General features: G+C 43.1%; 1 protein-coding gene across 1 annotated transcript in view; it reads right to left on the bottom strand.

Moving 5' to 3' along the window:
• The window catches only part of Kdm3b (lysine demethylase 3B), a 65170-nt gene that overhangs the window by 3415 nt on the left and 35867 nt on the right, over positions 1 to 25888 (bottom strand). Inside the window, exons 10-23 of the mRNA XM_021653358.2 lie at positions 22378 to 22592; positions 20677 to 20829; positions 14827 to 14934; positions 12393 to 12520; positions 10715 to 10994; positions 9850 to 10106; positions 6989 to 7255; positions 6214 to 6385; positions 5742 to 5832; positions 5475 to 5605; positions 4690 to 4809; positions 3506 to 3645; positions 1161 to 1337; positions 215 to 349 (exon numbers count right to left, since the gene is read on the bottom strand). Of these exons, the coding sequence (XP_021509033.1) occupies positions 215 to 349; positions 1161 to 1337; positions 3506 to 3645; positions 4690 to 4809; positions 5475 to 5605; positions 5742 to 5832; positions 6214 to 6385; positions 6989 to 7255; positions 9850 to 10106; positions 10715 to 10994; positions 12393 to 12520; positions 14827 to 14934; positions 20677 to 20829; positions 22378 to 22592 (2374 nt within the window). The remainder of the gene's footprint in view (positions 1 to 214; positions 350 to 1160; positions 1338 to 3505; positions 3646 to 4689; positions 4810 to 5474; positions 5606 to 5741; positions 5833 to 6213; positions 6386 to 6988; positions 7256 to 9849; positions 10107 to 10714; positions 10995 to 12392; positions 12521 to 14826; positions 14935 to 20676; positions 20830 to 22377; positions 22593 to 25888) is intronic.

The raw sequence follows: 25888 nt of genomic DNA on the forward strand, positions 1-25888 counted from the left end.
GGACAGCCTGGGCTATTTGAGAGAGTGTTTAAAAAACAAAGCAACACCCCAAACAAACCAACCAACCCACAACGGAAATGGCTGGGCATCTGCTCCTGACAGGAAGCCGTTATACGCCCAGACAGTTTCCCCAGTTATCTCTCTACCAGAAAGTCCTACGAGGAGAGCGTGTCTGACTTAGGTGGAAGAGGGCGTGTGAGGGGACAGAGCTTACCTGCAGCTTATCCTCGTGGTTCGTGTGCGTGTTGGAGAGGTGCCTGAACTCCTGGGTCAGGCGGAAGCAATGCTTCACATGCTCTGGGGAGACGAAGTCTTCCGCTACCTTTATGCAACTGTACAGATTGTGAACCTGGGCAGGGGCACAGCGGGAGGGTGCGGGCATTAGGCTCGGCAACGTAAGCAAACACAACCCAACACCTTCTTCTTCTCCCTTTTTCTTTCTTTTCTTGGTGATTTGGGACAGGGTTTCTCCGTGTAGCCTTGGCTGTCCTGGACTTGCTCTGTAGACCAGGCTGGCCTCAGAAGTCACACAGCTCCACCTGCCTCTACCTCCCATGGTGCTGGGGTTAAAGGTGTGTGCCACCACACCCAGCTTCTTTCTTTCTTTTTTTGGTGAGACTTGTTATGTCACCCATAGTGGTTTTGAATTCTCAGGTATAAGCAATCCTCTAGTCCACAGCACATGCCATTGTGTTCTGCTAAAACTATAGAAACACTGTTGAGTGCAAATTTAAAAATAAGGGCTGGTAAGATGGAGATGGTTCAGCAGCTATATGTGCTTGATACCAAACCTGGTACTCCGAGTTTGATACACAGATCCCAATGGTGGGAGGAGAAAACCAACTACCATTAATTTCCCTCTGTCCTACACATAGACACACACACACAATTTTAAATAGGCTGAGTATGATAATACATGCTTTTAATCTTTAATTCTAGTACTAACAAGGCAGAAGCAGGCTGATCTCTGAGTTGGAGGCTTGCCTGGTCTCCAAAACCAAAACAAAAAAGCAAGTATTTAAAGATACAAAAAAATAAAATGAAAAATTAACAAGTCCTGATGCTAGAGCAAACAGTGTAACTCTGCATTTCCAGCTAGACTAGAGAGAGACACAAACAGCAAAGCCTATGAGATGTGGAAAGTCTCAACTGCAACACACCTGGTGAGGGGCTCCAGCAGGTATGAAGACAGCATCACCCAGGAACTGCACAATAGCCCAGCCTTGCACCCCATACTCCTCAAAGAGTCGCTTTCGGAGGATCTGGTCCAGATACCAACTTTGGTCATGAATTGGGTCATGATCAGGGGGATTCTCTTGGCCTTGTTCTTCTCCAACCTGAAGTCATGATCAAAATCCCCAAAATGGAAGAATTAATATAGTAGCCTTTCCTTACCCACAGCCAGCCCTGCTCTAAACACACCGCACAGAAAAGTCAGAAAGGCTGCAAAAGTGTAAGATTGTATGGTATTATTATGAGGTGTGGAAGATGCTCCCACTGCCCAGCTTCACCTTCCACTAGACACGTCTTGTGCTTGTCTAGGCTCTAGCATTTATCACTTAATAGCTGTTCCAGTTCAGATGGCTGCAAAAGTTTCAGAGAGCATGTACTCTTTATGTAATAATTGCTTTCAAAGCAGAGTGCGCTAGCACACACCCTTTGGGAAGCAGAGGCAGGTAGATTTCTGTGTGTTTGAGGCCAGCCTGGTCTACAAAACAAGTCCAGGACAGCCGAGGCTACACAGAGAAACCCTGTCTCAAAAACAAAACAAGGGCTGGAGAGATGGCTCAGAGGTTAAGAGCATTGTCTGTTCTTTCAAAGTTCCTGAGTTCAATTTCCAGTAACCATGTGGTGGCTCACAACCATCTGTACTAAGATTTGGTGTCCTCTTCTTGCCTGCAGGCACAAATTCGGTACAGAATACTGTATAAATAAATACATGTTTAAAACAAAAACAAAACAAAACAAAAATTACTCCCGAAAGACAAAAGCGTGATCACAAACTCGAAGATCCCCAATGAGTCAGTTGTGGTGGAGCACACTGGAAGAATTTGCTGAAGGAGGCAGAGGCAGGAGAATCACAAGTTTGAGGTGTTACACAGCCATGCAGTGGTGGCGGATACCTTTAATCCCAGCACTTGAAAGGCAGAGGCAGGTGGATCTCTGAGTTCAAGGTTCAAGGCCAGCCTGGTCTAAAGATGGAGTTCCAGGACAGCCAAGGCTACACAGAGAAACCCTGTCTCAACAAACCAAAACAAAACACAAAACCAACTAACTAACCAACCAACCCCTCCCCAAATAGTCTGTTTGTTATGTTGCAGTACTACTGTTATTCTTTTACTGTACCTTATGTACCATTATGCACGTATAGGAAAAAATGTGTAGGATAGCCACCAGGGGGTCATAAAATATTACTTATTATGTTGAACATAAGTCTGAGCTCAGGACTCTAGAGCATTTTGAAAAAAGGCTTCTTGGCTAACAGTCCTTTCTCTTTCCTTCCTCAGAGATGAGGAGCCTTATGCACGCTAGGTAAGCCCTCTTACCTACAAACCCAGCTTGTATTTTTTCTTCCCGAGACAGGGTTTCTCTGTGTAAAAGCCCTGGCTGTCCTGGACTCACTTTGTTGACCAGGATGGCCTCACAGAGATCCACCTGTCTCTGCCTCCCAAGTGCTGGGACTGAAGGCGTGCACCACTAGGCACAGGCAAAATTTATTATGTATTTTATGTTTATGTGTGCTCTACTTGCATATACTACTGTATGCCAAAAGAGGACATGGGATTCCATTATAGATAGTTGTGACACTGGAGAGATGGTTCAGAGGCTAAGAGCACTCACTGGCTACTCCTCCAGAGGAAGTGCCACCAAATAGTTGCTGGGAATTGAACTCAGGACCTTTGGAAGAACAGCCAATGCTCTTAACTGCTAAGCCAGTTTTTCCAACCCTTTTTTTGTTTGTTTGTTCTTTTTTTTAAAATATTTTTTTTTTTAATGTGTATGAGTGTTTTGCTTGCATGTGTGATGTAAGCCTGTATGGCACATGTGTTAAGAAGTTTTACAAAGGTCCAAGAACTTTCATGCAAATGCTGGGAACTAAACCTGGGCCCCCTGCAAGATTAGCAAGTAGTTTTTTTTTTTTTTTTAACTTTATTTACCTTTGCTTTATGTTCATTGGTGTTTTGCCTGTATGTATGTCTATGTGAGTGTCAGATTTTGGAGTTACAGACAGTTGTGAGCTATAATATAGGTACTGGTCCTCTGAAAGGACAGTCTGTACCCTTAACCGCTGAGCCATCTCTCCAGCCTCTGGCTTTTTTTTTTTTTAAAGACAGGGACTCTTTATGTAGCCCAGGTTGGCCTCTAATTGTGATCTTTTTGACAACAGCACCCAAGTGCTGGAATTACAGGTATAAGCTACCATGCCATTTACCAGTAAGAGACCTTGGTGTCTGCCAAGACCACAGCCAGGAGCTGGAGCAGTCCTGCCCAGCAGGAGGCATACCTTCCGGAGCAGCTCCCTGATCTTCTCTGCATCCTTGGCTGCATAAATGTGCCATAAAGCCCCTGGCTTCTCTTTCCCATCATGAATCCTCTGCTTGGTCACCTCATCAGCATCTCCCTCATCAATCGTTTTGAGTACTTCTGAAAAGAACAAAGTGGTGATGTCAAAGTAACCAGTCTGACCAGTAAAACCATGTCTAATTAAGTAAGTTTGTTCTCCATTCTTCTATCTCTAACAATATCAAAGAATCAAGAATCAAAATTTGCTAGACATGGTGGTATACACCTTTAATCCCAGCTCTTGAGGCAGAGGTAGGCATATCTCTTTGAGTTTGAGGTCAGCCTCATCTACATATGGAATTCTAAAAAAAAAAAAAAAAAAGAGAGACCCTGTTTAAAAATAAAATCAAAATGAATATCGGGGCTGGTGAGGTGACTCATAAAATAAAGGCAAGGGCTGCCATGTCTGATGACTTCAGTTGGGTCCCAGAGACCCACTTGGTAAAAGCAACAGGTTCTTAATATGTAGACTTGGCTGGCCTGGAACTCTCTTAGGAGACCAGGCTGGTCCTAAACTCTCAGAGATCCACCTGACCCTGCCTCCTGGTTCTTTTTCTTTTCTTTCTTTCTTTTTTTTTTTGAGACAGGGTTTCTCTGTGTAGCCTTGGCTGTCTTGGACTCATTTTGTAGACCAGGCTGGCCTCTAACTCAGAGATCCACTTGCCTCTGCCTCTCTGAGTGCTAGGATTATAGATGTGCACCATTGCACATGGCTAAAAATGTATTTATTTTTACTTGTTCACTTGTGTATGAGTTCACGTGCACCACACGCATACAGTGTCTGGGGAGGCCAGAGAGCATCACATTCCTTAAAGCTGGAGTCACAGGAGGTTTGTGAGGCTCTTGCTGTGGGTGCTGGGGCAGAGTACTCTTAACCGCTGCACCATGGCCCAGGCCTCTGCCCTCTCCTGGCTGGGCTATACAGCTGGTAGAAAGAGAGAGCACTCCCTGAAGGGCAGCACTCTGCTCAACATCCCTTTGTCTAACAATGGCCCCCAGGTGCCAACTGCACATGGAGTGTGGAAGGAACTTAAGAAAAAGCCACTGTATTTAACCGAGGAGAAGCAGCCAGTTGCTACGCTTCTCAGGGCAGCCAGACCACAGCAATTTTTCTAGCAATCACACCTTCATCGTGAGCACCTTCCCCGATAGGGATCCCAACATAGACCATCACATTAACCGCGTCGGACACATCTAAATGAAGATTTGTTGTACCAACTCTTCTGTCTTCTGCTGTTATCAAGCCTAAAGGTGGGAGGAAAATATGAAAGGTAAAGGGGTGAAATTCCAAAGGACCCACGTAAACCCTGAAAATATGCCCAAGGCCGTGCTTGAATAAGCAACCCTGGGAGAGGGAGATGTGTGTGTGTCTGTCAAGAAGTCAGCTTTGTGGGAGAATGCTTGGCTAAGGTGCTCAGGCCTCAAGTTCAATCTCCAGCACTACAGGGAGGCAGGACTCACAGAAGAGGAGGAAGAGGTTTGGGAGGTGAGAAGAGAGAAAGTGAGTCAAAGCATTCTCCTTTATCTTTTATACAGTTTACGACTAATTCCTAGCTTGATCTACATATCATCAGCATTCATCAAGCCACTTCTTGAAAATGGTCCCTTTCTTGAAATTCTAAACATTACAGACATTCAGACAGAATTCACCTTTCACAGTACTAGGTCACTTTTAAGAGAATACAAGCCTGATCACAAGGTATTTGGTATTCTTCAGTCTTAGTAAAACTAAAAATAAAACTAATAAGAACATGTCTGCTTGAGTAAATACGCAAGCTTATGAATGTTACACAAATCAATACCGACAAAGGAAACACGTTCAAAATCACCTGTCACCTGCCCCATCATCTCTCTATATAAAATGAGAACAGCAGTCCCCCAAAGGGGCAACTCTGTCCTCTCCCTCATACCATAGGCGTTGTACATCTTGGGGCCCAGATCAGGCCTTACAAAGTAGCTGGGTAGCCTAGAAGCCAGATTGAGCCTGCCATCTCGTTTGGTATATTCTGGCAGAGGAAGATTCTCCATCAGATCTTCAAACCTAAGAAAGGGCAGGAAAGATGACTCAGTTTGCTCCAGGGAGGAGAAAGAAATCAAGTTCACATCTCTGTGACTGTGCTGTGCTGGCTTCTGCCAGGCACAAGCCTCTGAGAATGGCATTATCTGAAATCACTCACCTTGTTGGCATCATGTCCCGAAAGTCTTCCCCAGGGGGCCAGTCCTTGAGTTTGAGCACCATTGGCTGCCCATCTTCTGACCGCAGTCTCTCTAGAAGACAGACAGCATTCTCACAATCCCCTATTACTTAATCTTCTCGGGACTGAGTCTCAGGAGATACAACCTCCTGGTTCATAAAGGACCAGGTGAGGAGGGCTTTGTTTTTTTTTTCTACCCACTACTGCAATCTGAGTCACATCTCTCCATCTCACAGGATTCCTGCTCCCCTCCTCAGAGCAAGAGAGCTCCCTATAACCTAAGTCTTAACACAAAGTGCAGGCCTGATCTGGGATAACAGGACTTTCATGCAGCTGTACACAGCTGGCATCGAGACAGAAGGCCCTCCCTCCAAGAGGATATGGTGCAGGACTGAGTATTTAGATGCTTATTACCCACCCTGTCATCACATAACCAGTCAACAAAGTTACTTACTGCATATAATCTCAAAGCCATCCCAGAAATCCCGAACTTTGACATCAGAAATTATAGCGCAGTTCCTGCAGTTCACCAAGTCCACATCCTGGTCTCCAAATTCCTGGCTAAAGGCTTCTGGCTTCCAGAGCTCAGACTTGAGCTTTTTATGTACCCCTGAAACTAGCACTGGCTGTGAAAACAAAGATAACATCCAATCAGAACCATTTAGAAAATATTTCTCCAGTTTATAATCCACAGATTCCCGTACATTAACTAAAGAGAATGAGACTGCCTCTGCTCTACTGTTATGCTGTGTTCTCACTCTGAGGGACATCCACTTAAGATATTTTTCTTACTTGGTATGTATTAGTGTTTTGAGGTAAGGAGACATTGCTGGCAAATGCAACTTTGAGAATATTTCCTCATAATACAAATGCAAACAGAGAAACTCCACATGCTCCTCGCTCCTGAAGCACCATCACATTATCACATGCACCACTAAAGACTCAGTATTTACCTGTCACTCCAGCTCACACCTTCACCCTATCCAGCACTACACTCTCGGAGTCTCCTCCAAAGCTGTCATCCAGGGCAGCTCAGTGTACGAGAGAGAGCCTTACAGATACAACATACGGCCTCACATTGGAAGACACACAGAGTGTTCTGAGGGAGCTCCTTGATTTTAAAAAGCAAAGTCAACTTGAAATAACAAGTTGAATTTACTGTGTATGTCTTTCTGGCAGAAGATCTTGCAGACAGGCCTGCAAAGAACTCAGCAACTTAGTTTGCTTACCTGGCCTTGCTTCCAGCATTCTCGGAAGATCTTCCAGTTGTTTTTGTTGCTGGGGTCATGGAGACACAGAAGCCGCCCGTCGCAGAGCCAAGAGTGAGAAGTGTGGGGGTCCAGCACATTTAGCCCCATCACCATCTCCTTCACCTCCTTCTGGGTATCTGTCAAGTTGCAGGACCGCTTTGAAGAATCTGAGGTTTTCTTATTTTCTACCACCGAGGCAATGATGTGGTCGAGAAAGTTGGGTAGGCTGGCTTTGCTCTTCGCTCCCTTCACAGACAAACCCTCAGGTAAGCTTGACTCAAGCACCATAAGAACATTAAAATATTTCCAAGTTCTAATCTATCTAATTAAGTACCATAAAACTTATTAAGATGCCTTCTGTAACTGTGGGGAAACAAAAAGTTACTAATTTTTAATATCTTACATTTCTCAGCCTTTTATGTTTTCTTACGTTTATGAAAGTACAGAAAGGTTTTGTTTTGTTTTGTTTTCCAAGACAGCTTCTTGTAGTCCTGACTGTCCTAGAACTTGGTCTGTAGACCTCAGAGATCTGCCTGCCTCTGCCTTGAGCGCTGGGATTAAAGGTGTGCATCACCACCACCTGGCTCAGAAAGATCTTTTTGTTTTGTTTTGTTTTGTTTTGTTTTGAAAAAGACAGGGGTTCTCTGTGTGGCCCTGGCTGCCTTGAAACTTGGGCTGTACATCAAGCGCGGCCGCCTGCCTGTGCTGGGATTAAAGGTGTAAGCCTCCAAGCCCGTTGAGGGAATGTATTTCCCAACCTGGAAAACACATCTTTATATTGAACTCTGTGATAAGCATATGCATGTAGTCTGCAGAGTTCATATAATGCTATGGCTGATTTTAAAAGATTCATTTAGAAAAAGCTCTCTTTGGATGGTATCCCCAAGACATAACGCAATTAAGGAACTGACCAGACCTCACAAGGCAGTGGTTTTCTGGGCCGGTGAGACAGATCAGTGGGTAAAGGTGCTTGTTGCCACGTCTGATGGCCTGCGCTCTATCCATGGACCCACAGAGTCTGAGGAGAAAACTGAACCCTGTATGCTTTCCCCTGTGGCAGGTGAGCACCCGCTCGTGTAACAGAAAAGCCATTCCCTGCCACAGAACATCTATCTTAACAATGTCTGTCTAAGAACACTCCTTCAGTCCTTCTGTTACCACCCAGTAACAGAACAGTGGCATCTCACTGTTTCAGCGGATGGGAAAGCTCAGGCTCCCTGGAGATGAAAGAGACACTGGCAAAGTCACAGAACGGAACAGAGGACTCCTATAAACCTGATACTCCCATCTGAAGTACTACCAACCACTTGTCATACAACTGGGTGCAGTGCCAGGTAGCGCTCTGTGAGTTCAAGGCCAGCGTTGTCAACACAGCATTCCCAGACAGCCAGGGATACACAGTGAGACTGTCTCAACAGACAGACAACAACAACAACAAAACAAACCATGTAATCATACAATGTTCTGAAAAAAAAATTCAAGAAAATAGGGATATAAGCAAGTACAAAAATATTCAAAATATTCAATTTTGAAATTACTTATCTAAAAAGAAACAACTACATAGATTCAACCACCTATGGTTTCAGAGTGCAGCCATTAACCATAAACAGAATCAGAAACAATTTCATGTACTTGTTTAAAATGACTTACAAGATATATACACTGAAAAGCACAAAAGCAAACTGTAGAGCAAACTTGTGTCAACAGGAGAAAATTATATAGTAATGTTTCTGAAATGACACTCAAGAAATAATGCGGGGTCAGTCAGACAGCTCAGCAGGTAAAAAGACACCCGCTGCCAAAGTCCGATGACCTGAACTTGACCACTATCTACTCAACAGAAGGAGAGCAGACTCCCATATTGTGATGGCCCCAAGCCACACACCCTAAATGGAAAAAAGACAAAGGGAAACCTGCAAGGCCTTTCTGTTTGTTTTTTTAAAATGTGTGTGTTTTGCCTGCATGTTGTTTGTGTACCACACGCATGTCTGTTGCCCTCAGGGGCTAAAAGCCTGCATCAAATCCCCTGTAAAGGCTTGTGAGCTGACATGAGGGCACTAGAAAGTGAACGCAGGTCTTCTGCAGCCAGTGCTCTTAACTACTGCGCCATTTCTCGGCCCCTCCGCTCACTCCCTGTTTCTATTATCTCTAACTTCTGTATTCTGAGAATTCGCATAGTTCATCCATCAGTGCTTACTGAAAATGACTACTGCACACTATGGTACTAGAGATTGTACTAGTAAATAAAATGCCTTTAGTATAGGCAAAGAAACACAATACATAAAACAGCAGATTACAATAAATGTTAGGAAGTGTAGAGGATGAGTGTGGCATAACCCAGGTGGTAGCACAGGCATGTATTCTCAGAATTTGGGAGGCAGAGGCAGGAGGATCAGGAGTTCAAAGTAACTCATAGTTACCCATCAAGTCTGAGAGGCTAGCGTGGACTACATGAGATCGTGTCTAACAAAACTAAAGTGTAAAATATAAAAAACAGCTTTCCGAGAACAGTATTTTTCAGGTGGGAAGCAGAAGTGATAAAGCAAGCAAGCCTGTGTACACACAAGGAGGGTTCTAGGAACAAGGAACAAATACAAGACCTACAAAGGAAGCCACACAGAGAAACCCTATCTCTGGGGAAAAAAAGGTAGCCAAGGCTTACTATTTACAATGATCTCAAACATTCCAAGAACTTAATGTTAAAAGAGGTCTTGCTAGCTTGACCATGTAAAGAATAAAGAACACAGCAGCCAGAATATCCTCTGATCCAATCATCTAGATCTGTGATGGTTTTCTCATGGAAAAATACTAAAGGTTAGAGTTGTAGAAAGGATACTTACTGCTGAAGATGCAGAGAAAACAGGGGGGAAGGGTATGCCCGTGTCCAGAGGGGTTTGAGGAAGCTTTCCGGGCCCAGAGTGAAGGAGGTCTCGAAGGCTAGAACCCTCAGTTTTGCTGTTGGAGGCAGTGGGACCCAGTAACAGACTGTTAAAAAGCTTTGGAGTCAACGGAGAGACTTTTGCAGTGGAGTTGAATGAGTCCAGCCCAAAGGGTGAATGAGACTCTTTATTGAGCACCGACCTCAGGGACCCTGCTTCTGCAAGACACAAAGGAGAGAACATCACACGGGGAAAAACAGGCAGCAGACACTGACTCTCTCGACACCGCTGGGAAGCAAGGAAAGAGCTTCTGTCCTGTCTTGTCTTCAAACTATGTAGGTTTAGTCTGTGTCAAGGCTGAGAAGCTATGAACACCAGGTTTCAGGGATATAGAAAAACTCTCTAATTCTTTCTTCTTGTCTAAGCTTGGATCACAAAATTCCTTTTTTCTCACCTACCTTTTATCTTCTAAGACAGTTTAAGTGGGTCTCCAGAACTCTTAGACTGGAATCATTCGTGGTGTTTGTTTAAAAATGGAGATCAGTCCTTATCTCAGAAAACTCTAACTTAATGGGTTTAAGTGGGGTGAAAGAATATCCATTGGAAAAATAATTCCCAGGTGGCTGTCAAGCCCATTTAAGATGGCTGTTCCTTTCAAGGCCAGCTGAGCCCCTGATTCAAAGTAACACCACTGCTCTAAGTGTAGCTGTCAACTCTAGCTGTAGAAACAAACCAGGAGGAAACTTACTCCAACCGCCTTAAAGATCACAGAATACAAACCCAACACTCGTCCCATGTCCCGTAGGGCACAGGTGGTTCATCTCACCTTTTGTTTCTTCTTTAGCCTTCTGAGTTGCTAAATCCGCTAACCAATGCAGGGCAGAGGAGGGAGGGGCCGCGTCAGGGCACGGGGGCCTGATGGCTTTTAGTTCACTATTGCTATTTGATGTGGAACCTTCTGCTCTGAGGGGCTCCTCAGATCTGCTGTCAGGGCCGGCACCTTTGGGAACTTGGTCTGGCTCTGGATTTGTTACCGTGGCAGTTCCGCCTCCGCCTGAGAAGGTAGCTTCATTTCCAGAAGAGGCACTAGGGGTTATACTGGGAAGCTAAGGCACGGAAGATTAGAGCATTAGTTAGGAGGACTGCAGAGGGTGAGTGTGGGTAGAGCAAATGGAACATGACTACCAATGGTTGCTAACACTACACAGGTCTGCGAAGAACAACCTGGAACTATCCCAAACAACATTATTTCATCCATTTTCTAATTCCATATGTACTTATTGCATCTACAATGTGCTAGCAGTTTGGTTCCATGGAAAACCAAGTGAATAAGATTTGGAATTCATAATTTAAAGCATGTGTTAGATGATTTCCACAACAAAAAAGTAGTTATTAAAAGTTAATTCCCCTCAAAGTTAATCCCATAGGGGCTAGAGAGATGGCTCATTGGTTAAGAGCACTGGCTGCAAGAGTGCTGAGTCCAACCCCCAGCACCCACATGGTGGCTCACAACCATCTACAATGAGATCTTATGTCCCCTTCTGGTGTGCAGGTGTCCATGCAAACAGAGCACTTATACATAAGAAATACAGTAAAAGAAAGAGGGAGAGAGAGAGAGACAGAAAGAAAGACAGAAAGAAAGACAAAGAGAAAGAAAGAAAGAAAGAAAGAAAGAGAAAGAAAGAAAGAAAGAGAAAGAAAGAAAGAAAGAAAGAAAGAAAGAAAGAAAGAAAGAAAGAAAGAAAGAAAGAAAGAAAGAAAGAAAAAGAAAGAAAGAAAGGTGATTGCATGAAGCCATTCTGGGGGATTAAAAGCCAGTCTGTGCACAGCTCTGGCATAGTAAATGTTCATCATATTCTGACTTTATTATTAACTGCCGACGTTTTCAGAGAATGCTCCAGCTCATTAATGCTACTGAAGCCACATCTGCAGATCCCTCAGCATCCATGCTTGGGCTTTCAGTCATCTATCCTGTGTTAGTGGTGCTAGGAGAGTATCAAATGAAAGCTGTACACTATGAATTCTTATTGTTTTGCTTTTCCTTTTGAAATGTGGTCTTGATATTGCCCAGATGGGCCTCAAAACTCACAATTCTTCCACCTCAGAATCCTGAGGAGTTGGATTAACTTTTTTCCTTTTAAACTGAAGGCAGTAATTTTTGCTTTAATTGGCATACAAGGTAACAGGTCCCTATGGCATTTTCATATACACTAAGTTTTGGTTGGGCCTCCCTACCATCCCTATCTTCTACCCCAGGGTTGTCCCTTCTGGGATTAATTCTAAAATAAAACAATTAAAAAAAAGAAAATAGAACCCAAAGTTAGGAAGGAAGGAAGGGAGGGAGGGAGGGAGGGAGGGAGGGACGGAGGGAGGAAGGAAGGAAGGAAGGAAGGAAAGAAGGAAGGAAAGAAGGAAGGAAGGAAGGAAGGAAGGAAGGAAGGAAGGAAGGAAGGAAGGAGAAAGAAGCCAACCAAGCCTCTCAGTTGTGGCCCCACACACTTTACCTGTGACATCCCATTGGTGACAGCAGGTCTCAAAACGGATTTGCTTTGCCGACTAATACAGGGGCAGTTTGCTTTAATTCCCCACTTTCCCCGGGCAGCATGTACCATGTCTCCAATATTGTAAAGCGCTAAGAGAAAAATAGGGCAGTAAGTAAGTACCACTGGACACTGTCATATGTCATGGTGTAATAAATACCGTTTTGAGACAGGGGTCTAAGGACCCAGGTTGGTTTTGAACTTCTAAGGAGGAGCTGCTGCAGGAAGCTGGGAATATGACCTAAACACAGTCACTCCTTCTGTCCAGCTTGTGGCCATCTTCTTTCATGAATTCAAGGGTTTGGTTATGCTGCACTGAATATCCCCCTCTCCCTTGGAAGCCGAGCACCGAACCCAGGGCCTTGCATTGAGCTAAACATCCACCCCCTCAGGTGGCTATTTTTATTATTGTTTGCTTGGCCTGGAACATACTATGTAGCTTAGGTGGCCTCCAGCCCACTGCAGTCCTCCTCTCCACCTCAGCTTCCTGAGGACCAGGGTTACATCATGGCAGCTCTCAGCTGGATTATAAAAATGCATTTACTTGATCATTTTTTTTCTTTTTCAAGACAGAGTTTCTCTGTGCAGCTCTGGCTGTCCTGGAACTCACCCTGCAGACCACTCTGGCTTTGAACACACACACACACACACACACACACACACACAATATTTTCTAAATTTAAATTTATGTAGCCCTGTTCTTGACTCACTCTGTAGACCAGGCTGGCCTCAAACTCAGAGATCCACCTGCCTCTGCCTCCTGAGTGCTGTTAAAGGTGTGCGACTACCTCCAGGCAAAACACATTTTGTTTGCTTGCTTTGATTTTATTTTACTCGAATGGTTGCATGTATATGTACTAGATGCATGCCCTTGAAGGCCAAAGAGGGAATTGGATCTCCTGAAACTTGAGTTACAAGTGATTGTGAGTTGTCCTATGTGGGTTCTGGGAACTGAACCAAGGTAACAAGAGTAGCAAGTGTTCTTAACTGCTGAACCATCTCTCTCCAGCCCCTTAGCTGGATTTTTATAAGCCTAAAACCAGAAGTCTTTCTAAATGTCTAGTGCGATTATTTATCATCATTGTCAGTTTGACTGAATTTAGAATACCTGTGGTAAAACAACTTTGAGTTGTCTGAGGCATATTTCCAGAAAGGCTTACCTCAAGAGGGAAGACCCATCCTCAGATGCCCAAAAATGACTAAAAAGGGCAAGCAGAACACCAGCATTTTGTTTCTGAATCCTGACTTTAAATACACTCCTTAAGTGACTTTACCTTGGTTATTTGTCACAGCAATGAGAAAAGTAGCCATCAGTCTAGAGAGTGCTTTCTTTTACTCTGGCCTAGCTAATTCCTCACTGGTCCCAAGTTCAAGGCCTGCTTATATTACATAAAACCCCTTTCTGTGGGTTGGGAATGTGACCTCAGTTGGCAGAGTACTTGCCTAGCATGCATGAAGCCCCGAGGTCATCCCAGCATGTAGACAATAGAGTGTGGTGGCCTACTCCTGTATTCCCAGTACTTGGGAGGAGGAGGCAAGAGGATCCTAAATTCAAGCTTAGTTACACAGTGAGTTCCAGGCCAGTCTGTGCTTCTGAGGCTAAAACAGGGCCTGCAGAGGTAATCAGCAGTTAGGAGTGCTTCTTGCTCTTCTATGAGAGCAGAGCTCAGCTCCCAGCACTCATGTCAGCCTGTAACCCCAGCATCAGGGCACCTGATACCCCCTTCTGAGCTCCAGGAGTGCCTGCACACAGATATACCACATAGATATAAACAATAGAAAAATAAAAATAAATCTTTGAAAATTAAGGAAAAAATGCTAAAACAATGGTGCCAAAGAGATGGCTCAGATGTTAAAAATATTAGTTCCTTTAACACTGTCTAAGGGTTCAATTCCCTACACAGTGGCTCACAACCCCTTGGAATTCCAGTTCCAGGAGACCTGATACCCTCTTCTAGCCTCCATGGTCACACAGACATACATGTAGACATAACACCCACATACATAGTAAACAAAAGACTAAAGCAAAACAAGAGCCAAGAGGCCTCTGTGAATTGAGGCCTGCTTGGTTTTACACAATGATTTTCAGGCCAGCCAGAGTTACCAAGGGAGACCCTGTCTCAAACACATGTGTATACACACACCTACCACACATTCCCACACACCATACCCACACCAAACACACCCATGTTGCACACCAACACACCCACACATCTCTCTTACACACATCCACATGAAGCTCAAACTAAAGCCATACACTTAGGCTAGGGATATAGCTCTGTGGTAGAAGTGTTGACCTACTACGTAAAAAGCTGAGAGTTCAATACTCACCACTATAAAATCAAAAGAAATAAGCACAAAACACTTTTTCACCCAATCTCAGAAGGAATTTCTTTACCTGTGCCAGGGATGATCTGGGTAGGCATGAGGTTTTCTGGTTCATGGGACTGCCCCTTTGCACATTTTAGCCAGGAGAAAACTTCTTCATCACCCATTTCTTCTGTCTCTGAAACAGAAATTAATTTCTTATTTTATGGAGTCTAAGATGGATCTCTTTCAGTGAGTGTAGGTTTTAGAACCATACAGGCCAATTTTCTTATGGCCAAAGAAAGCAACAGCTTATTTAAAAAATAACAGCTGTTCTACTGTGCTACAGTTTATTAAAAAAAAAAAAATTTAAACCTACAATCTAAAGTAAACATTCCCTATTTCTTAAAATCAATTTTGACAAAGAATACTGTCCTATCCCTCTACAAACCTGAACTCTTTGCACTTATTACCTTTCTTTCAATCTTGGCCAGCACGGTTTTTGTTCTGTTTTTTTGTTAGACAGGTTCTCATGTATCTCTGATTGGCCTCAGAGATGATAAATATATCTCAGATTTATAATGAAGTCAAATACCACCCTTAACTCTGGAACCTCCTGCTTACTTCTCCTGAGTGGCAGCATTATAGGTATTTGCTGCCAGATTTCAAGTAGAGTTGAAAAATGTGACTCCATGTGTGTCTGTGAATGAATGCTGTATGTGTACAGGTGCCTGACATGGAGGATGCTGGGAAGGAAACTCCTTTGAAAAAACAGAAAACACTCTCAGACAATATGCCATCTCTCAAGCCCCCATAGCTGTGACTGTTAGTAACTGATCTAGGGTTAGAAGTATTAATCTTTAACTTATAGTCTATCTCCAGCTGATATAACACTTCATATAGGGTGTAGTACATACATACATACATGCATATAAAACTTTGTGCTACTGTTTTGTTAGTAAGCTATTTTTATTTCATGTGCATTGGTGTTTTTCCTGAATGCCTGTCTGTGTGAGGGTGTTCCATGTGGGTGCTGGGACCTGAACCTGGGTCCTCTGGAAAAGCAAGCAGTGCTCTTAACCACTGAGCCATTTCTCTAGCCCTCCACTTTGTTACTATTGTTACACAATTTCTTTTCTTTTTTCTTTACATTATTTTTATTTTTTGTAAGTGGTGTATGTATATTCTGTGTACTGTGTGCATGCAGTGCCCACAGAGGCCAAAAGAGGTCATCAGATCCTTTGGAACTGGTGCTAGAGACAGCTGTGAGCTGCCATGTGCGTCCTGGGAATCGAGCCTGGCTCCTCTGGGTGGGCAGTTAGTACTTTTAACTGCTAAGCCATCTCTAGCCCCTAGACATTTTATTTATAAGTTAAAAACTTCTAAATAAACTCTGTGTTGTGTGGGTTTTTTTTTTAATTTAAATTACATTTATATTTTTGCGTGCCTGTCTGCTTTCATGCACGGAGACAGGTTTTCTCTGTATAGAGCCTTGGGTGTCCTGGACTCATTTTGTAGACCAGCTTGGCCTTGAACTCACAGAGATCCAATTGCCTCTGTCTCCCTGAGTGCTGGGACTGAAAAATATTTTGAGTGTTAATTGTATATTAAGTGGCTTGTTCTCAGCACTTGAAGATGTTACTGTGTTGTTTTCTAATAAACTGGCTGCCATTCTTAGACATGAAATGTGTACTGAGCAGTCTGCCATCTGTTCACGCCTCCTTTTTCTTTTTTTTAAATTAACTCATTTGTTATTTGTACAGTGTTCTGCCTGCATGTGTGCCTGCAGGCCAGAAGAGGGCACCAGATCTCATTACAGATGGTTAGGAGCCACCCATGAGGTTGCTCCCATGAGAATTGAACTCAGGACTTTTGGAAGAACAGACAGTGCTCTTAACCTCTGAGCCATCTCTCCAAGGCCCCACATTCCTACTTTTCCAGACTGATTTCCATTATGACTATAAGGAAATGCAGACAAAACCATACTCGGATTAAACAAGCAAACATTCTGAGTCAGGTAGACTCCTCAAGAGAGAAAATGCTGTGCTTTGGTGTGTGCCTTCCTTTCTGGGGGGAGAGGGTGTCATTACATAGCACAGGCAGCTTCCATTTGTAATCTACCTCAGCTTTCCTAGTGCTGGGATTAGAGCTGTGCCACCATCCCTACCTTGTGTGTGTTTTTCTCGGTGTTTTTTCTCTTTGGAGGGTCATTGTTGGTTTTATAGAGATACAGTTTTATCAAACTTATAAAATATTTTGGCTTTGTTTAAATATTTTTTTGTCACTTCCTTCCACTTTACCAATTATGTCCAGTAGATCACCTGATATTCCCTACAGTTTTCTAACAGTATCCTGGAACTGTAGTCACAGATCATTGTGAGCCACCATGTGGGTTCTGGGAATCGAACCACAGTCTTCTGCATGAGGGTGTCAGATCTCCCGAAACTGGAGTTAGACAGTTGTGAAGAGCTTTACAGGTGCTGGGAACTAAACCTAGGTCACTAAGCATCCCTCCAGCCTCCAATTAAAGAAGATTTTAATAGCAAATCCTGGGACAAAGGTGTGATCCTTCTGGACTCTTAAGAAGCATCTCTTTCTGTTGTTTTATTTTTATTTTTTAGAAAGTACTGTCTAGTTTTTATTATAAGTTTTGTTCTTTGACAATTTTTAAATTAAATTTTTGTTTTTCTACATTAATTACATTTTATTCACTTTGCATCCCAGCTGTAGCCCCCTCTCTCATCTCCTCCCATGCCCCTCTCCAAGTCCACTGATAGGGGAGGTCCGCCTCCGCTTCCATCCAACCTAGCTTATCAGGTCTCATCAGGACTGGCTGCAATGTCCTCCTCTGTGTCCTGGCAAGGCTGCTCCTCCCTCAAGGGGTGGGGTGGTCAAAGAGGCAGCCACTGAGTTCATGTCAGAGAGTCCCTTTATTTTTATTTTTTTAAATTCATTCTCTCTATTACATAGTCCTGGATGTCCTGGAACTTGTTATGCACAGCAGGATGGTTTTTAACTCACAAAGATTCACTTGCCCTTTGCTTCCTAACTGCTGGAAGCCAAGTACCTCTTTAAAATTGTGAATTCTGAAGCCAGGTATGGTGACATAAGGCTTTAATCCCAGCTCTCAAGAGGCAGAGGCAGGCAGATCTCTGTGAGTTCAAGGCCAGCCTGTTCTACATAGCAAGTCCCAGGACAGTCACAGCTACACAGAAGAAACCCTGTCTTGAAATTATATATATAATTTTTTTTTCCTGAAATCCTGAATTCTGAAAATTAATTGCCAATTGTTCTCTGTTAGGGGTGCAGCTCTTTCCTCTACAGTATTCTGCCTGACTCAAGACTTTGATCTCTTAGGCAGTTAGGCTGCCAAGCTGATCTGGTCTCCTTCTCTTTGCAATAGTTAGAAGCTGCTCCTAGGCAGTGCACTAGCCACTGTAGAAATCAGCTTCTTTTTTCCCATTTTTCAGAAATCACAGTTTCATGCTGCCTAATGCAAAATGTGGGAAATTTGGGTTTAAAATGTTTGTTTTTTTCTGTTTATGGAGCCTGATGTGGTAGTAGCACATACCTGTGTGTGGGGCTGAGGCATGAGGCAACAGAATCACTTGGGTCCAGAACTTTGAGACCAGTCAGGGCAGCACAGTGACCCTTCATCTTTGCAATAATGACTAGATAAAACAATAACCTTTTTGCTCTGTTCTGTTTTTGGGAATGTCCCATATAACCCAAGCTGGCTTCAACTCTGCATAATAGAAGACAACCTTGATCTTAATCCTTGTGCTTCTGTCTCCCAAATGCTGGCACCACAGAGGTCACCACCCCTGGCTAAATAAAGCTCCCACCCCTTTATTTTGTTTTTGTTTTGAGACAGGGTTTCTCTGTGTAGCATTGGTTGTCCTGGACTCACTTTGTAGACCAGGCTGGCCCCAAACCCCCAGAGATAAGCCTGCCTCTGCCTCCCTGAGTGATGGGGTTACAGGCATGTGCCACTGCAAACAGCAACAAAGGCCTTTTGAAGAACTTCCAGAGTATACTCCAAAGTGCCTTAGTTGTATAATTCTAGCTACAATGTATGGTTTTTTTTCCCCTACATGATTAGTGATGTTGAGTATCTTTTTACGTCTTATCATCCAACTGTTTTGTTTGATATATATATATACTCAAATTATTTGCTACCACATCAGGCTCCATGTAAAGTTAACTGCAGAATTATTGTATCACCCACCTGTTTTTTTTTTTTTTTTTTTTTTATCATGTAATCCAGGCTGGCATCAAACTCACAATGTAGCTGAAGCTAGAGTTCATCTCTTAATCCTCCCCTCTACCCTCTAAATGCTGGGATTACAAATGTTTATCTACTACTCCTAGGTTGACCCAAAAGCTCTACTCCTAGCTATATAACAAGCATCTGTCCACACAAAAGCCTGTACCGTAGACTACCCACATAGCCAAAAACGAATATAACAGATGTACATATATATATACATACAATAGAACATCATTAGATAACAGGGGAATCTGGTATGTACAGTAACATACACAGACCTGAGTATAAAGCATCATTCTAAGAGAAGCCATTTGGTTCCCAGTACCGATATCAGGCCAAATATTATGATTCCATCTATATAACATGACTAGAAAATGCAAATCCTTAGAGACAAAAATTAATTAGTGAGAACCAATGCCAGCTCGAGGACAGAATGTGAAATGACAGCTGAGAAGCGCAGAACTTAACATGGTTGCCATACAAATTTGTAAGTTAAACTACTGGTTTGTACTTTTTTTTTTTTTTCTTTTTGGAGAAAGGGTTTCTCTGTGTAGTTTTGGCTGTTCTACAACCCACTCTGTAGACCAGGCTGGCCTCAAACTCACAGACATCTACCTGCCTCTGCCTCCCCAAGTGCTGGGATTACAGGTGTGTGCCACCACCACCCAGCTGTTTTGTACATTTTAAAAAGTTAGTTTGAAAAAACAATACAGTGAATTGGTAGGGTTGGAAAATGGCTCAGTGGTTAAGAGCACATGTTGCCAAGTTCAGTTCTCAGTACCCACACCAGAAAGCTAAGAACAGATGTAACTCCAGAATCTGATATCCTACCTTTTTTGATTTTCCTTTTTGTTTGTTTTTTTGAAAAACAAGTCTCTCTGTATAGTTGTGTCTGTCTTAAAAACTTGCTACGCAGACCAGGCTGGCCTTAAACTCACAGAGAGCCTTCTTCCTCTGGCCCCAAGTGCTGGCATTAAAGGCATGTGCCCACCACAGCCAGGCAGATTTTCTTTTTTGGCTTCTGAGAGCACTGTAATCGCACGTAAATATCCATTTATAGACATGCACACATACGAATAGTTAAAAATAAAACAAGTCTTTCCGGTCCCCAGACAGGGTTTCTCTGGGTAGCCCTGGCTGTCCTGGAACTCAGAGTTACATATGCCTCTGCCTTTGAGTGCTGGATTAATGGGGTGCACCACTACCCCCGGGCTTAATTAATCTTAAAAAAAAAAAAAAAAAAAAAAAAAGGTGGGCTGGGGATTTAGCTCAGTGGTAGAGCACCTGTGTTGTGGAACAATCCTTGAGTTCAGGCTTCTCTAGGTTGAGTATTGGCTATCATAAGATGTTACAACAGGGGCTGGTATGATGGCTCAGCTGTCACAATTATATACTGCTCTAGCAAAAGATCTGAGTTTGGTTCCAGTCTGCTCAAAACTATCTGTACCAGCTCCAGGCGGGCCCGCACCTTCCTCCAGCCTCTGTGAAAGCCTGCACTCAACTGTGCACATACCTGGACACATAAACATTTATAGAATTAAAAATTATAAGAACCAATCTCTTATAATAAAGACAAATGAAGTTAAGCAAATAAAGAGGGGCATAAGCGCACTCCTGATTCAATTGCCAGAGCTCAGAAATGTCTACCTAAGAGAGACAGGATTTACTTACCACTCCTTGGACGGCTTTTCCTGAGCCGGTAACAGTCGAGGCAGACCCCAAATCCACATTTTCGACAAACCCAGTGGATGTTGAAGAGAGTGGTCTCACACACGTCACACATCTCCCGCACCCCACGCACAGCTCGCTTCCACGCCACTTTCTCTGGTGAGAGAAGAGCACAATCAGTAGTGACTGCTGTGACTAACAGCCTAAGACCCAGACTGACTGAGCGCTACTCATGGCATTTTGTCCATCAATAAAAATTTAGCAAATGCACAAGTCTGTGTTTAGACTTAGACAGTTATAAGATCTGGAACACTGATGTTGTCAGGAGTTGTTGTAACAGTAGGTGAAACGATAACCTAGTGTCAACAGAAAATTAATGGCACATATTAACAGTGAAAACAATAAAATTTTAGCTGGGTTGTAACTCTTGCATTTTGAAGGTGGAAGCAGGAAAATTAAGAGTCCAAAGGTCAGTCTGAGATATGTAACAAGTCTGAGGCCACCTGGGCCTATTTGAGATACTGTCTCAAAAAATAAAAAGTATAAAATCTTTACCATGGAGAACTTGACAAAAAAAAAGGAAACATCATTTAAAATTTAAAGTATAAACTCATAATATAGTTGGCCTTAATTTGTAAATAGTATGCCATATATCTGCATAGTTTTTCTGATAATGAGGATTCTAGGGGCTGGAGAGATGGTGCAAAGGTTAAGAGCACTGACTGTTCTTTCTAAAGTCCTGAGTTCAATTCCCAGCAATCACATAGTGGCTCACAACCATCTATAACGAGATATGGTGTCCTCTTATGGTCTGCTGGCACAAATGCAGGCAGAATATGCATTGATAAAATAAATAAATCTTAAAAAGAAAAGTGCACTGTTTGCTCTTCCAGAGGACCTGAGTTCAGTCTCCAGCAACCACATGGTGGCTCATGACCATCTGTGAGATCTGGCGCCCTCTTCTAATGTGCAGACAGAACAGTGTATACATAATAAATAAGTAAATGTTTAAGAAAATTAATGAGGATTCTAGGTGAGAAACAAAGCATTAAATAGCACCATGTCTCTCAACAAATCATAGAACATTGGTACCAATGCAAATTTGTTCAAAGCAAACTGAAAACAGGATGACTCAATCCCAAATGGACATCTAAATGCTTCTCAGATGTATGACAAACAAGACAGGCATAAAAAGATGGGTTTCTGGTTTACTAACTGTCTAACCCTGAGAAAATGAATAATCTGTTGGAAACAGTTAATTGATTATAGGCTGCTACAAAGAGAAATCTTATCAGTCTTAATTCATCCTCAGTGCCTTCTCCTGCCAATCTTTTCTTTCCTTTTTTTTTTTTTTTTGGTCTTCTCCCCGAAGACAGGGTTTCCCTGTGTAGCTTTGGCTGTCCTCACAGAGATCCACTTGCCTCTGCCTCCCTGAATGCTGGGAAGTTTCCATGCAAATGTTCCACAGTGCTCAGTTCTTACTTTTAGTTTTTTGAGACAGGGCTTCTTTGTATAGCCCTGGTTTGTCTTGGACTTGCTCTGTAGACCAGGCTGGCCTTGAATTCATAAAGATCTACCTGCTCTGCTTCCCAAGTGCTGGCTTGGATTAAAGGCATTCACCACCATGCCCATCCCCAATCTTGAAGTAAAAGGACATCAAGACTGCAAGCAGGATGAGCTGTAAATAGCAAAATGTGGCCTTACGGTGAGGTTCCACCATCATCATGGCCTCCTTTTCAGACATTACGAGCTGGCAGAACTGGTCCCCAACATTGGCCAAGATGTATTTTGAGGTTTCTAGGTCTATTCCTTCTGCTAGAGAGGAAGAGGGAATCCACAGGTTCATGGCATCAGGGTCACTCTGCTGAGGGCTTAGAAATCCCTCCACACGAAGTACCCCCTTTCGAGTGAAGACCAACCTAATAAAAAAAAAAAAAGAGAGAGACAAGTGTAATACAACCTTCCTTTGTGTCGAGGACTATAAATATTTATTATTAATTTATCTTTTAGTTAAACAGTGGTTATTCCTAAACCAGCTGTATACCCATATCACCAAACAGAGACTAGGATGTATTTAGTTAACCTAGAACACAATGCTAATAATTACTCCATCATAAACCTCCAAGACTGCATAGCTTCCTCCCATTTGGATTTCCCACATCATACTTGCTTTTTTGTCATATCTTACTTTGGTCTGGTTCATCTCTCCTTGTGGTTCCAAGTCCTCTCCTCTCAGAGCGCCCCTCCCACTATCTTCTTTCTCCTTCCCTCTGGACCAGGATGTCCCACCCTATTCTCTCCAATGCTCAGCACTGGCTGGTTGTTTTATTGACAATATGGAAAACAAATGGTAGCATGTTTACACAAACTTGAGAGAGGTGATGTTAGAATAAGCATCACAATGCAGTATCTGCATTGAAACCAGATAGTGGGATAGAAAATCAGCATGCGAATGAACAAGGGCAAATCGTATACATTCCACAAGAACATTATTCCAACCCCCTTGGGATCTGAGGAAATGGTTGGAGGCCACAGTTCTTAGCTGCTGCTCATTCCCTTACCAAAGTCTGTGGCCCATCAAGTCTCTCATCGAATATGATACTGTATATGTACTACATACTTTTGCATATTATTTTAAGTCACCAGTAGGTTCCTTACAGCACTTAAAATAATGTAAATATAACATTTACACATTTGCTAGAATACTTAAATTGCTTTTGCACTTTACCGTTTAAGGACTAAAGGGACGGACAACAGTGAGATGGCTCAATGGGGAAAGGTACTTGCTCTCAAACTTGACAATCTGCGTTTCATTCACAGCCAACCCCTGCAAGTTCTTCCGTCTACCAAGCGATGGGTGGGTATGCGTGTGCATAGGCACATCACCACACCTACTCACACCCACCCACTTAAACAAACAAACAAAAACAGGCCAAAAAAGGCATCAGCTCCCCTGGGGCTGGGTTACAGATGTTTGTGAGCTGCCACGTGGGAGCTAGAATCAAACATGCACGCTTTGTAGGAACAGTCAGTGCTTCTCCACTGAGCCATCTCTCCAGCCCCCAACCCCATAAATAAGTGTAACAAACAGGAATGAGAAAAGCGAAGTTTCCACGCAAATGTTATAAGCCCGGGCAAGTCTTCAGTCCAGTTACTTAAATCTGTGTGTGGAACCAGCAGGCAGAGGGCAAACTCCTGTGGCCTCTGCTGGTAGAAGGCTTAGCACTAGTCAAGTCTCCATTCTTTACACAGCTCCCCTTAGAACCCCTTAGAATTGTCATGAGTTTTCCCATCCCTGTGTTTCAGACCTGCAATCATGCCACCAAATGTGAACAGAGAAAGGCAGAGGCAGCGTCATCCTCAGACTGCAGCCTTAGGTGGGCCTTCTTACTCCCAGCAGCCATAGTAACCAACTAGATTACTAGATGCTAGTCTCCTGTCTTCTTTTCACAGCTGCAGTACTACCCTCCCCCTTATCTTTTGTTTGTTTTTTGAGACAGTGTTTCTTTGTGTAGTCCTGGCTGTCCTGGAACTCACTCTGTAGACCAGGCTGTCCTAGAACTCAGAGGTCCACCTGACCCTGCCTTATGAGTGGTGGGATTAAAGCCATCTCTCAGCTCCCCTTATCTCTTATACTGAGTATAGAGAAACCAGACAGAGGACAATATCTACAACCTCCTCCCCCCATCTCACTGCCAGAGCTTCCTGCAAACAGACCGAGGTTCTCCATCTGATGTGCCATTCTAAATGAGCTCTCAATCAAGAGTCTCTATGTATATCCTACCTCTTACCACAACTCAAATAATCAACCCCCGCAACCCCTTTCTTTCAAAACAGAACTTCATGTAGCCCAGGCTAGCCTCAAATTTACTCTATAGTCAATGCAAGCTTCAAACTCTTAATTCTCCTGCCTCTGTCTTCAGAGTGCTGGAATTATACAAATGCATCACCATACCTTTAAGCGCTATCAGTATAAAAGACAAGGCTCCTGAAATAGTTCTTTAAATATGGACCCATTAGCTTTAGCTTAGCTGCTAAAGTGGTTGTTTAACTTGCAGGAGGGCCCTGTGTCCAATCCTTAGCACCAAATATACCGGGCATGGTGTGACATGACCATAATCCTAGCACTTAGGAGGCAGAGATAACAGAGCTGAAGTTCATCTTCACCTTCATAGGGAGTTCAAGGCCATTCTGGGGCACATGAGAACCTATCTAAAAACAAAAACCAACCAAACAAAAAACCCTCCAAAACAAAAAAACAAACAACAAACAAAATACCGACCCATCATGAATTCTCCATCCTAGTCTATCCATCCTAGTTCTGTGAGCAATAGTACAACATCAAGGATGAACTTGCTTTCACAGATCTTATTTAAAACAGTTGCCTCTCTCAGGCTAAGCATGGTGGTGTATATCTTTAACCCAATGCTTGGGGGGCAGGGTCAGGTGGATTTCTTGAGAGTTCAAGGCCAGCCAGGACTACACAGTAAGACCCTGCCTCTCTCTGTCAATCTATCAACCAACCAACCAACCAACCAACCAAAGAAACAAACAACAGAGTCATTCTAACCTCCCCTAAAATACCAACTATCTTCACTGATTGTTTCCTCAGTTAGCTAACAAACTTCTTTTTGTACATGTAACATTCTTTTAAAATTTTATTTTCATTTGTAGTTTTAAGTATATGTGTGTCTTTGTTAATGTATGCCAGGTGTGCACAGGTGTCAGAGGCCAAGAGGGTGGCAGGTCGCCTGGAGCTGGACTTGGAGAGTTGTGAGACAAGTGTGTTCTCTTGAAGAACAGCAATATTTTTCAAGAGACATTGCTCTAGCCCCTTGACGCAATGGTTTTCTTTTCTGAGACAGGGTTTCTATGGGTGTAGCCCTGGCTATCCTGAACTAGCTTTGTGGACCAGGCTGCCTCTACCCTGGGATTACAGGCGGGCACCAATAAGCCCAGCAATAACATAATGTTAAAACAAACAAACAAACAAACAAACAACAAAAAGTCTTCCTCCTCTCCAGACCACAGAAGCTGAAATTTGGTGTTTTCTTTGCTTCTGAATCTAGGGGTGGGGTGGGATGGTTGACACAATTAATGGCCCAATAAGTATTTGCAAAATTCATGCCAAACCCATAAACAATTTAGATTTCTTTACATGATCTTAGTCAAAAAGGCGGAGAAGTAAATGAATTTCTTTGTTCAGCAAGTAAAG

The sequence above is a fragment of the Meriones unguiculatus genome, chromosome 2 (assembly GCF_030254825.1).
Source record: "Meriones unguiculatus strain TT.TT164.6M chromosome 2, Bangor_MerUng_6.1, whole genome shotgun sequence".
NCBI classification, from domain to species: domain Eukaryota; kingdom Metazoa; phylum Chordata; class Mammalia; order Rodentia; family Muridae; genus Meriones; species Meriones unguiculatus.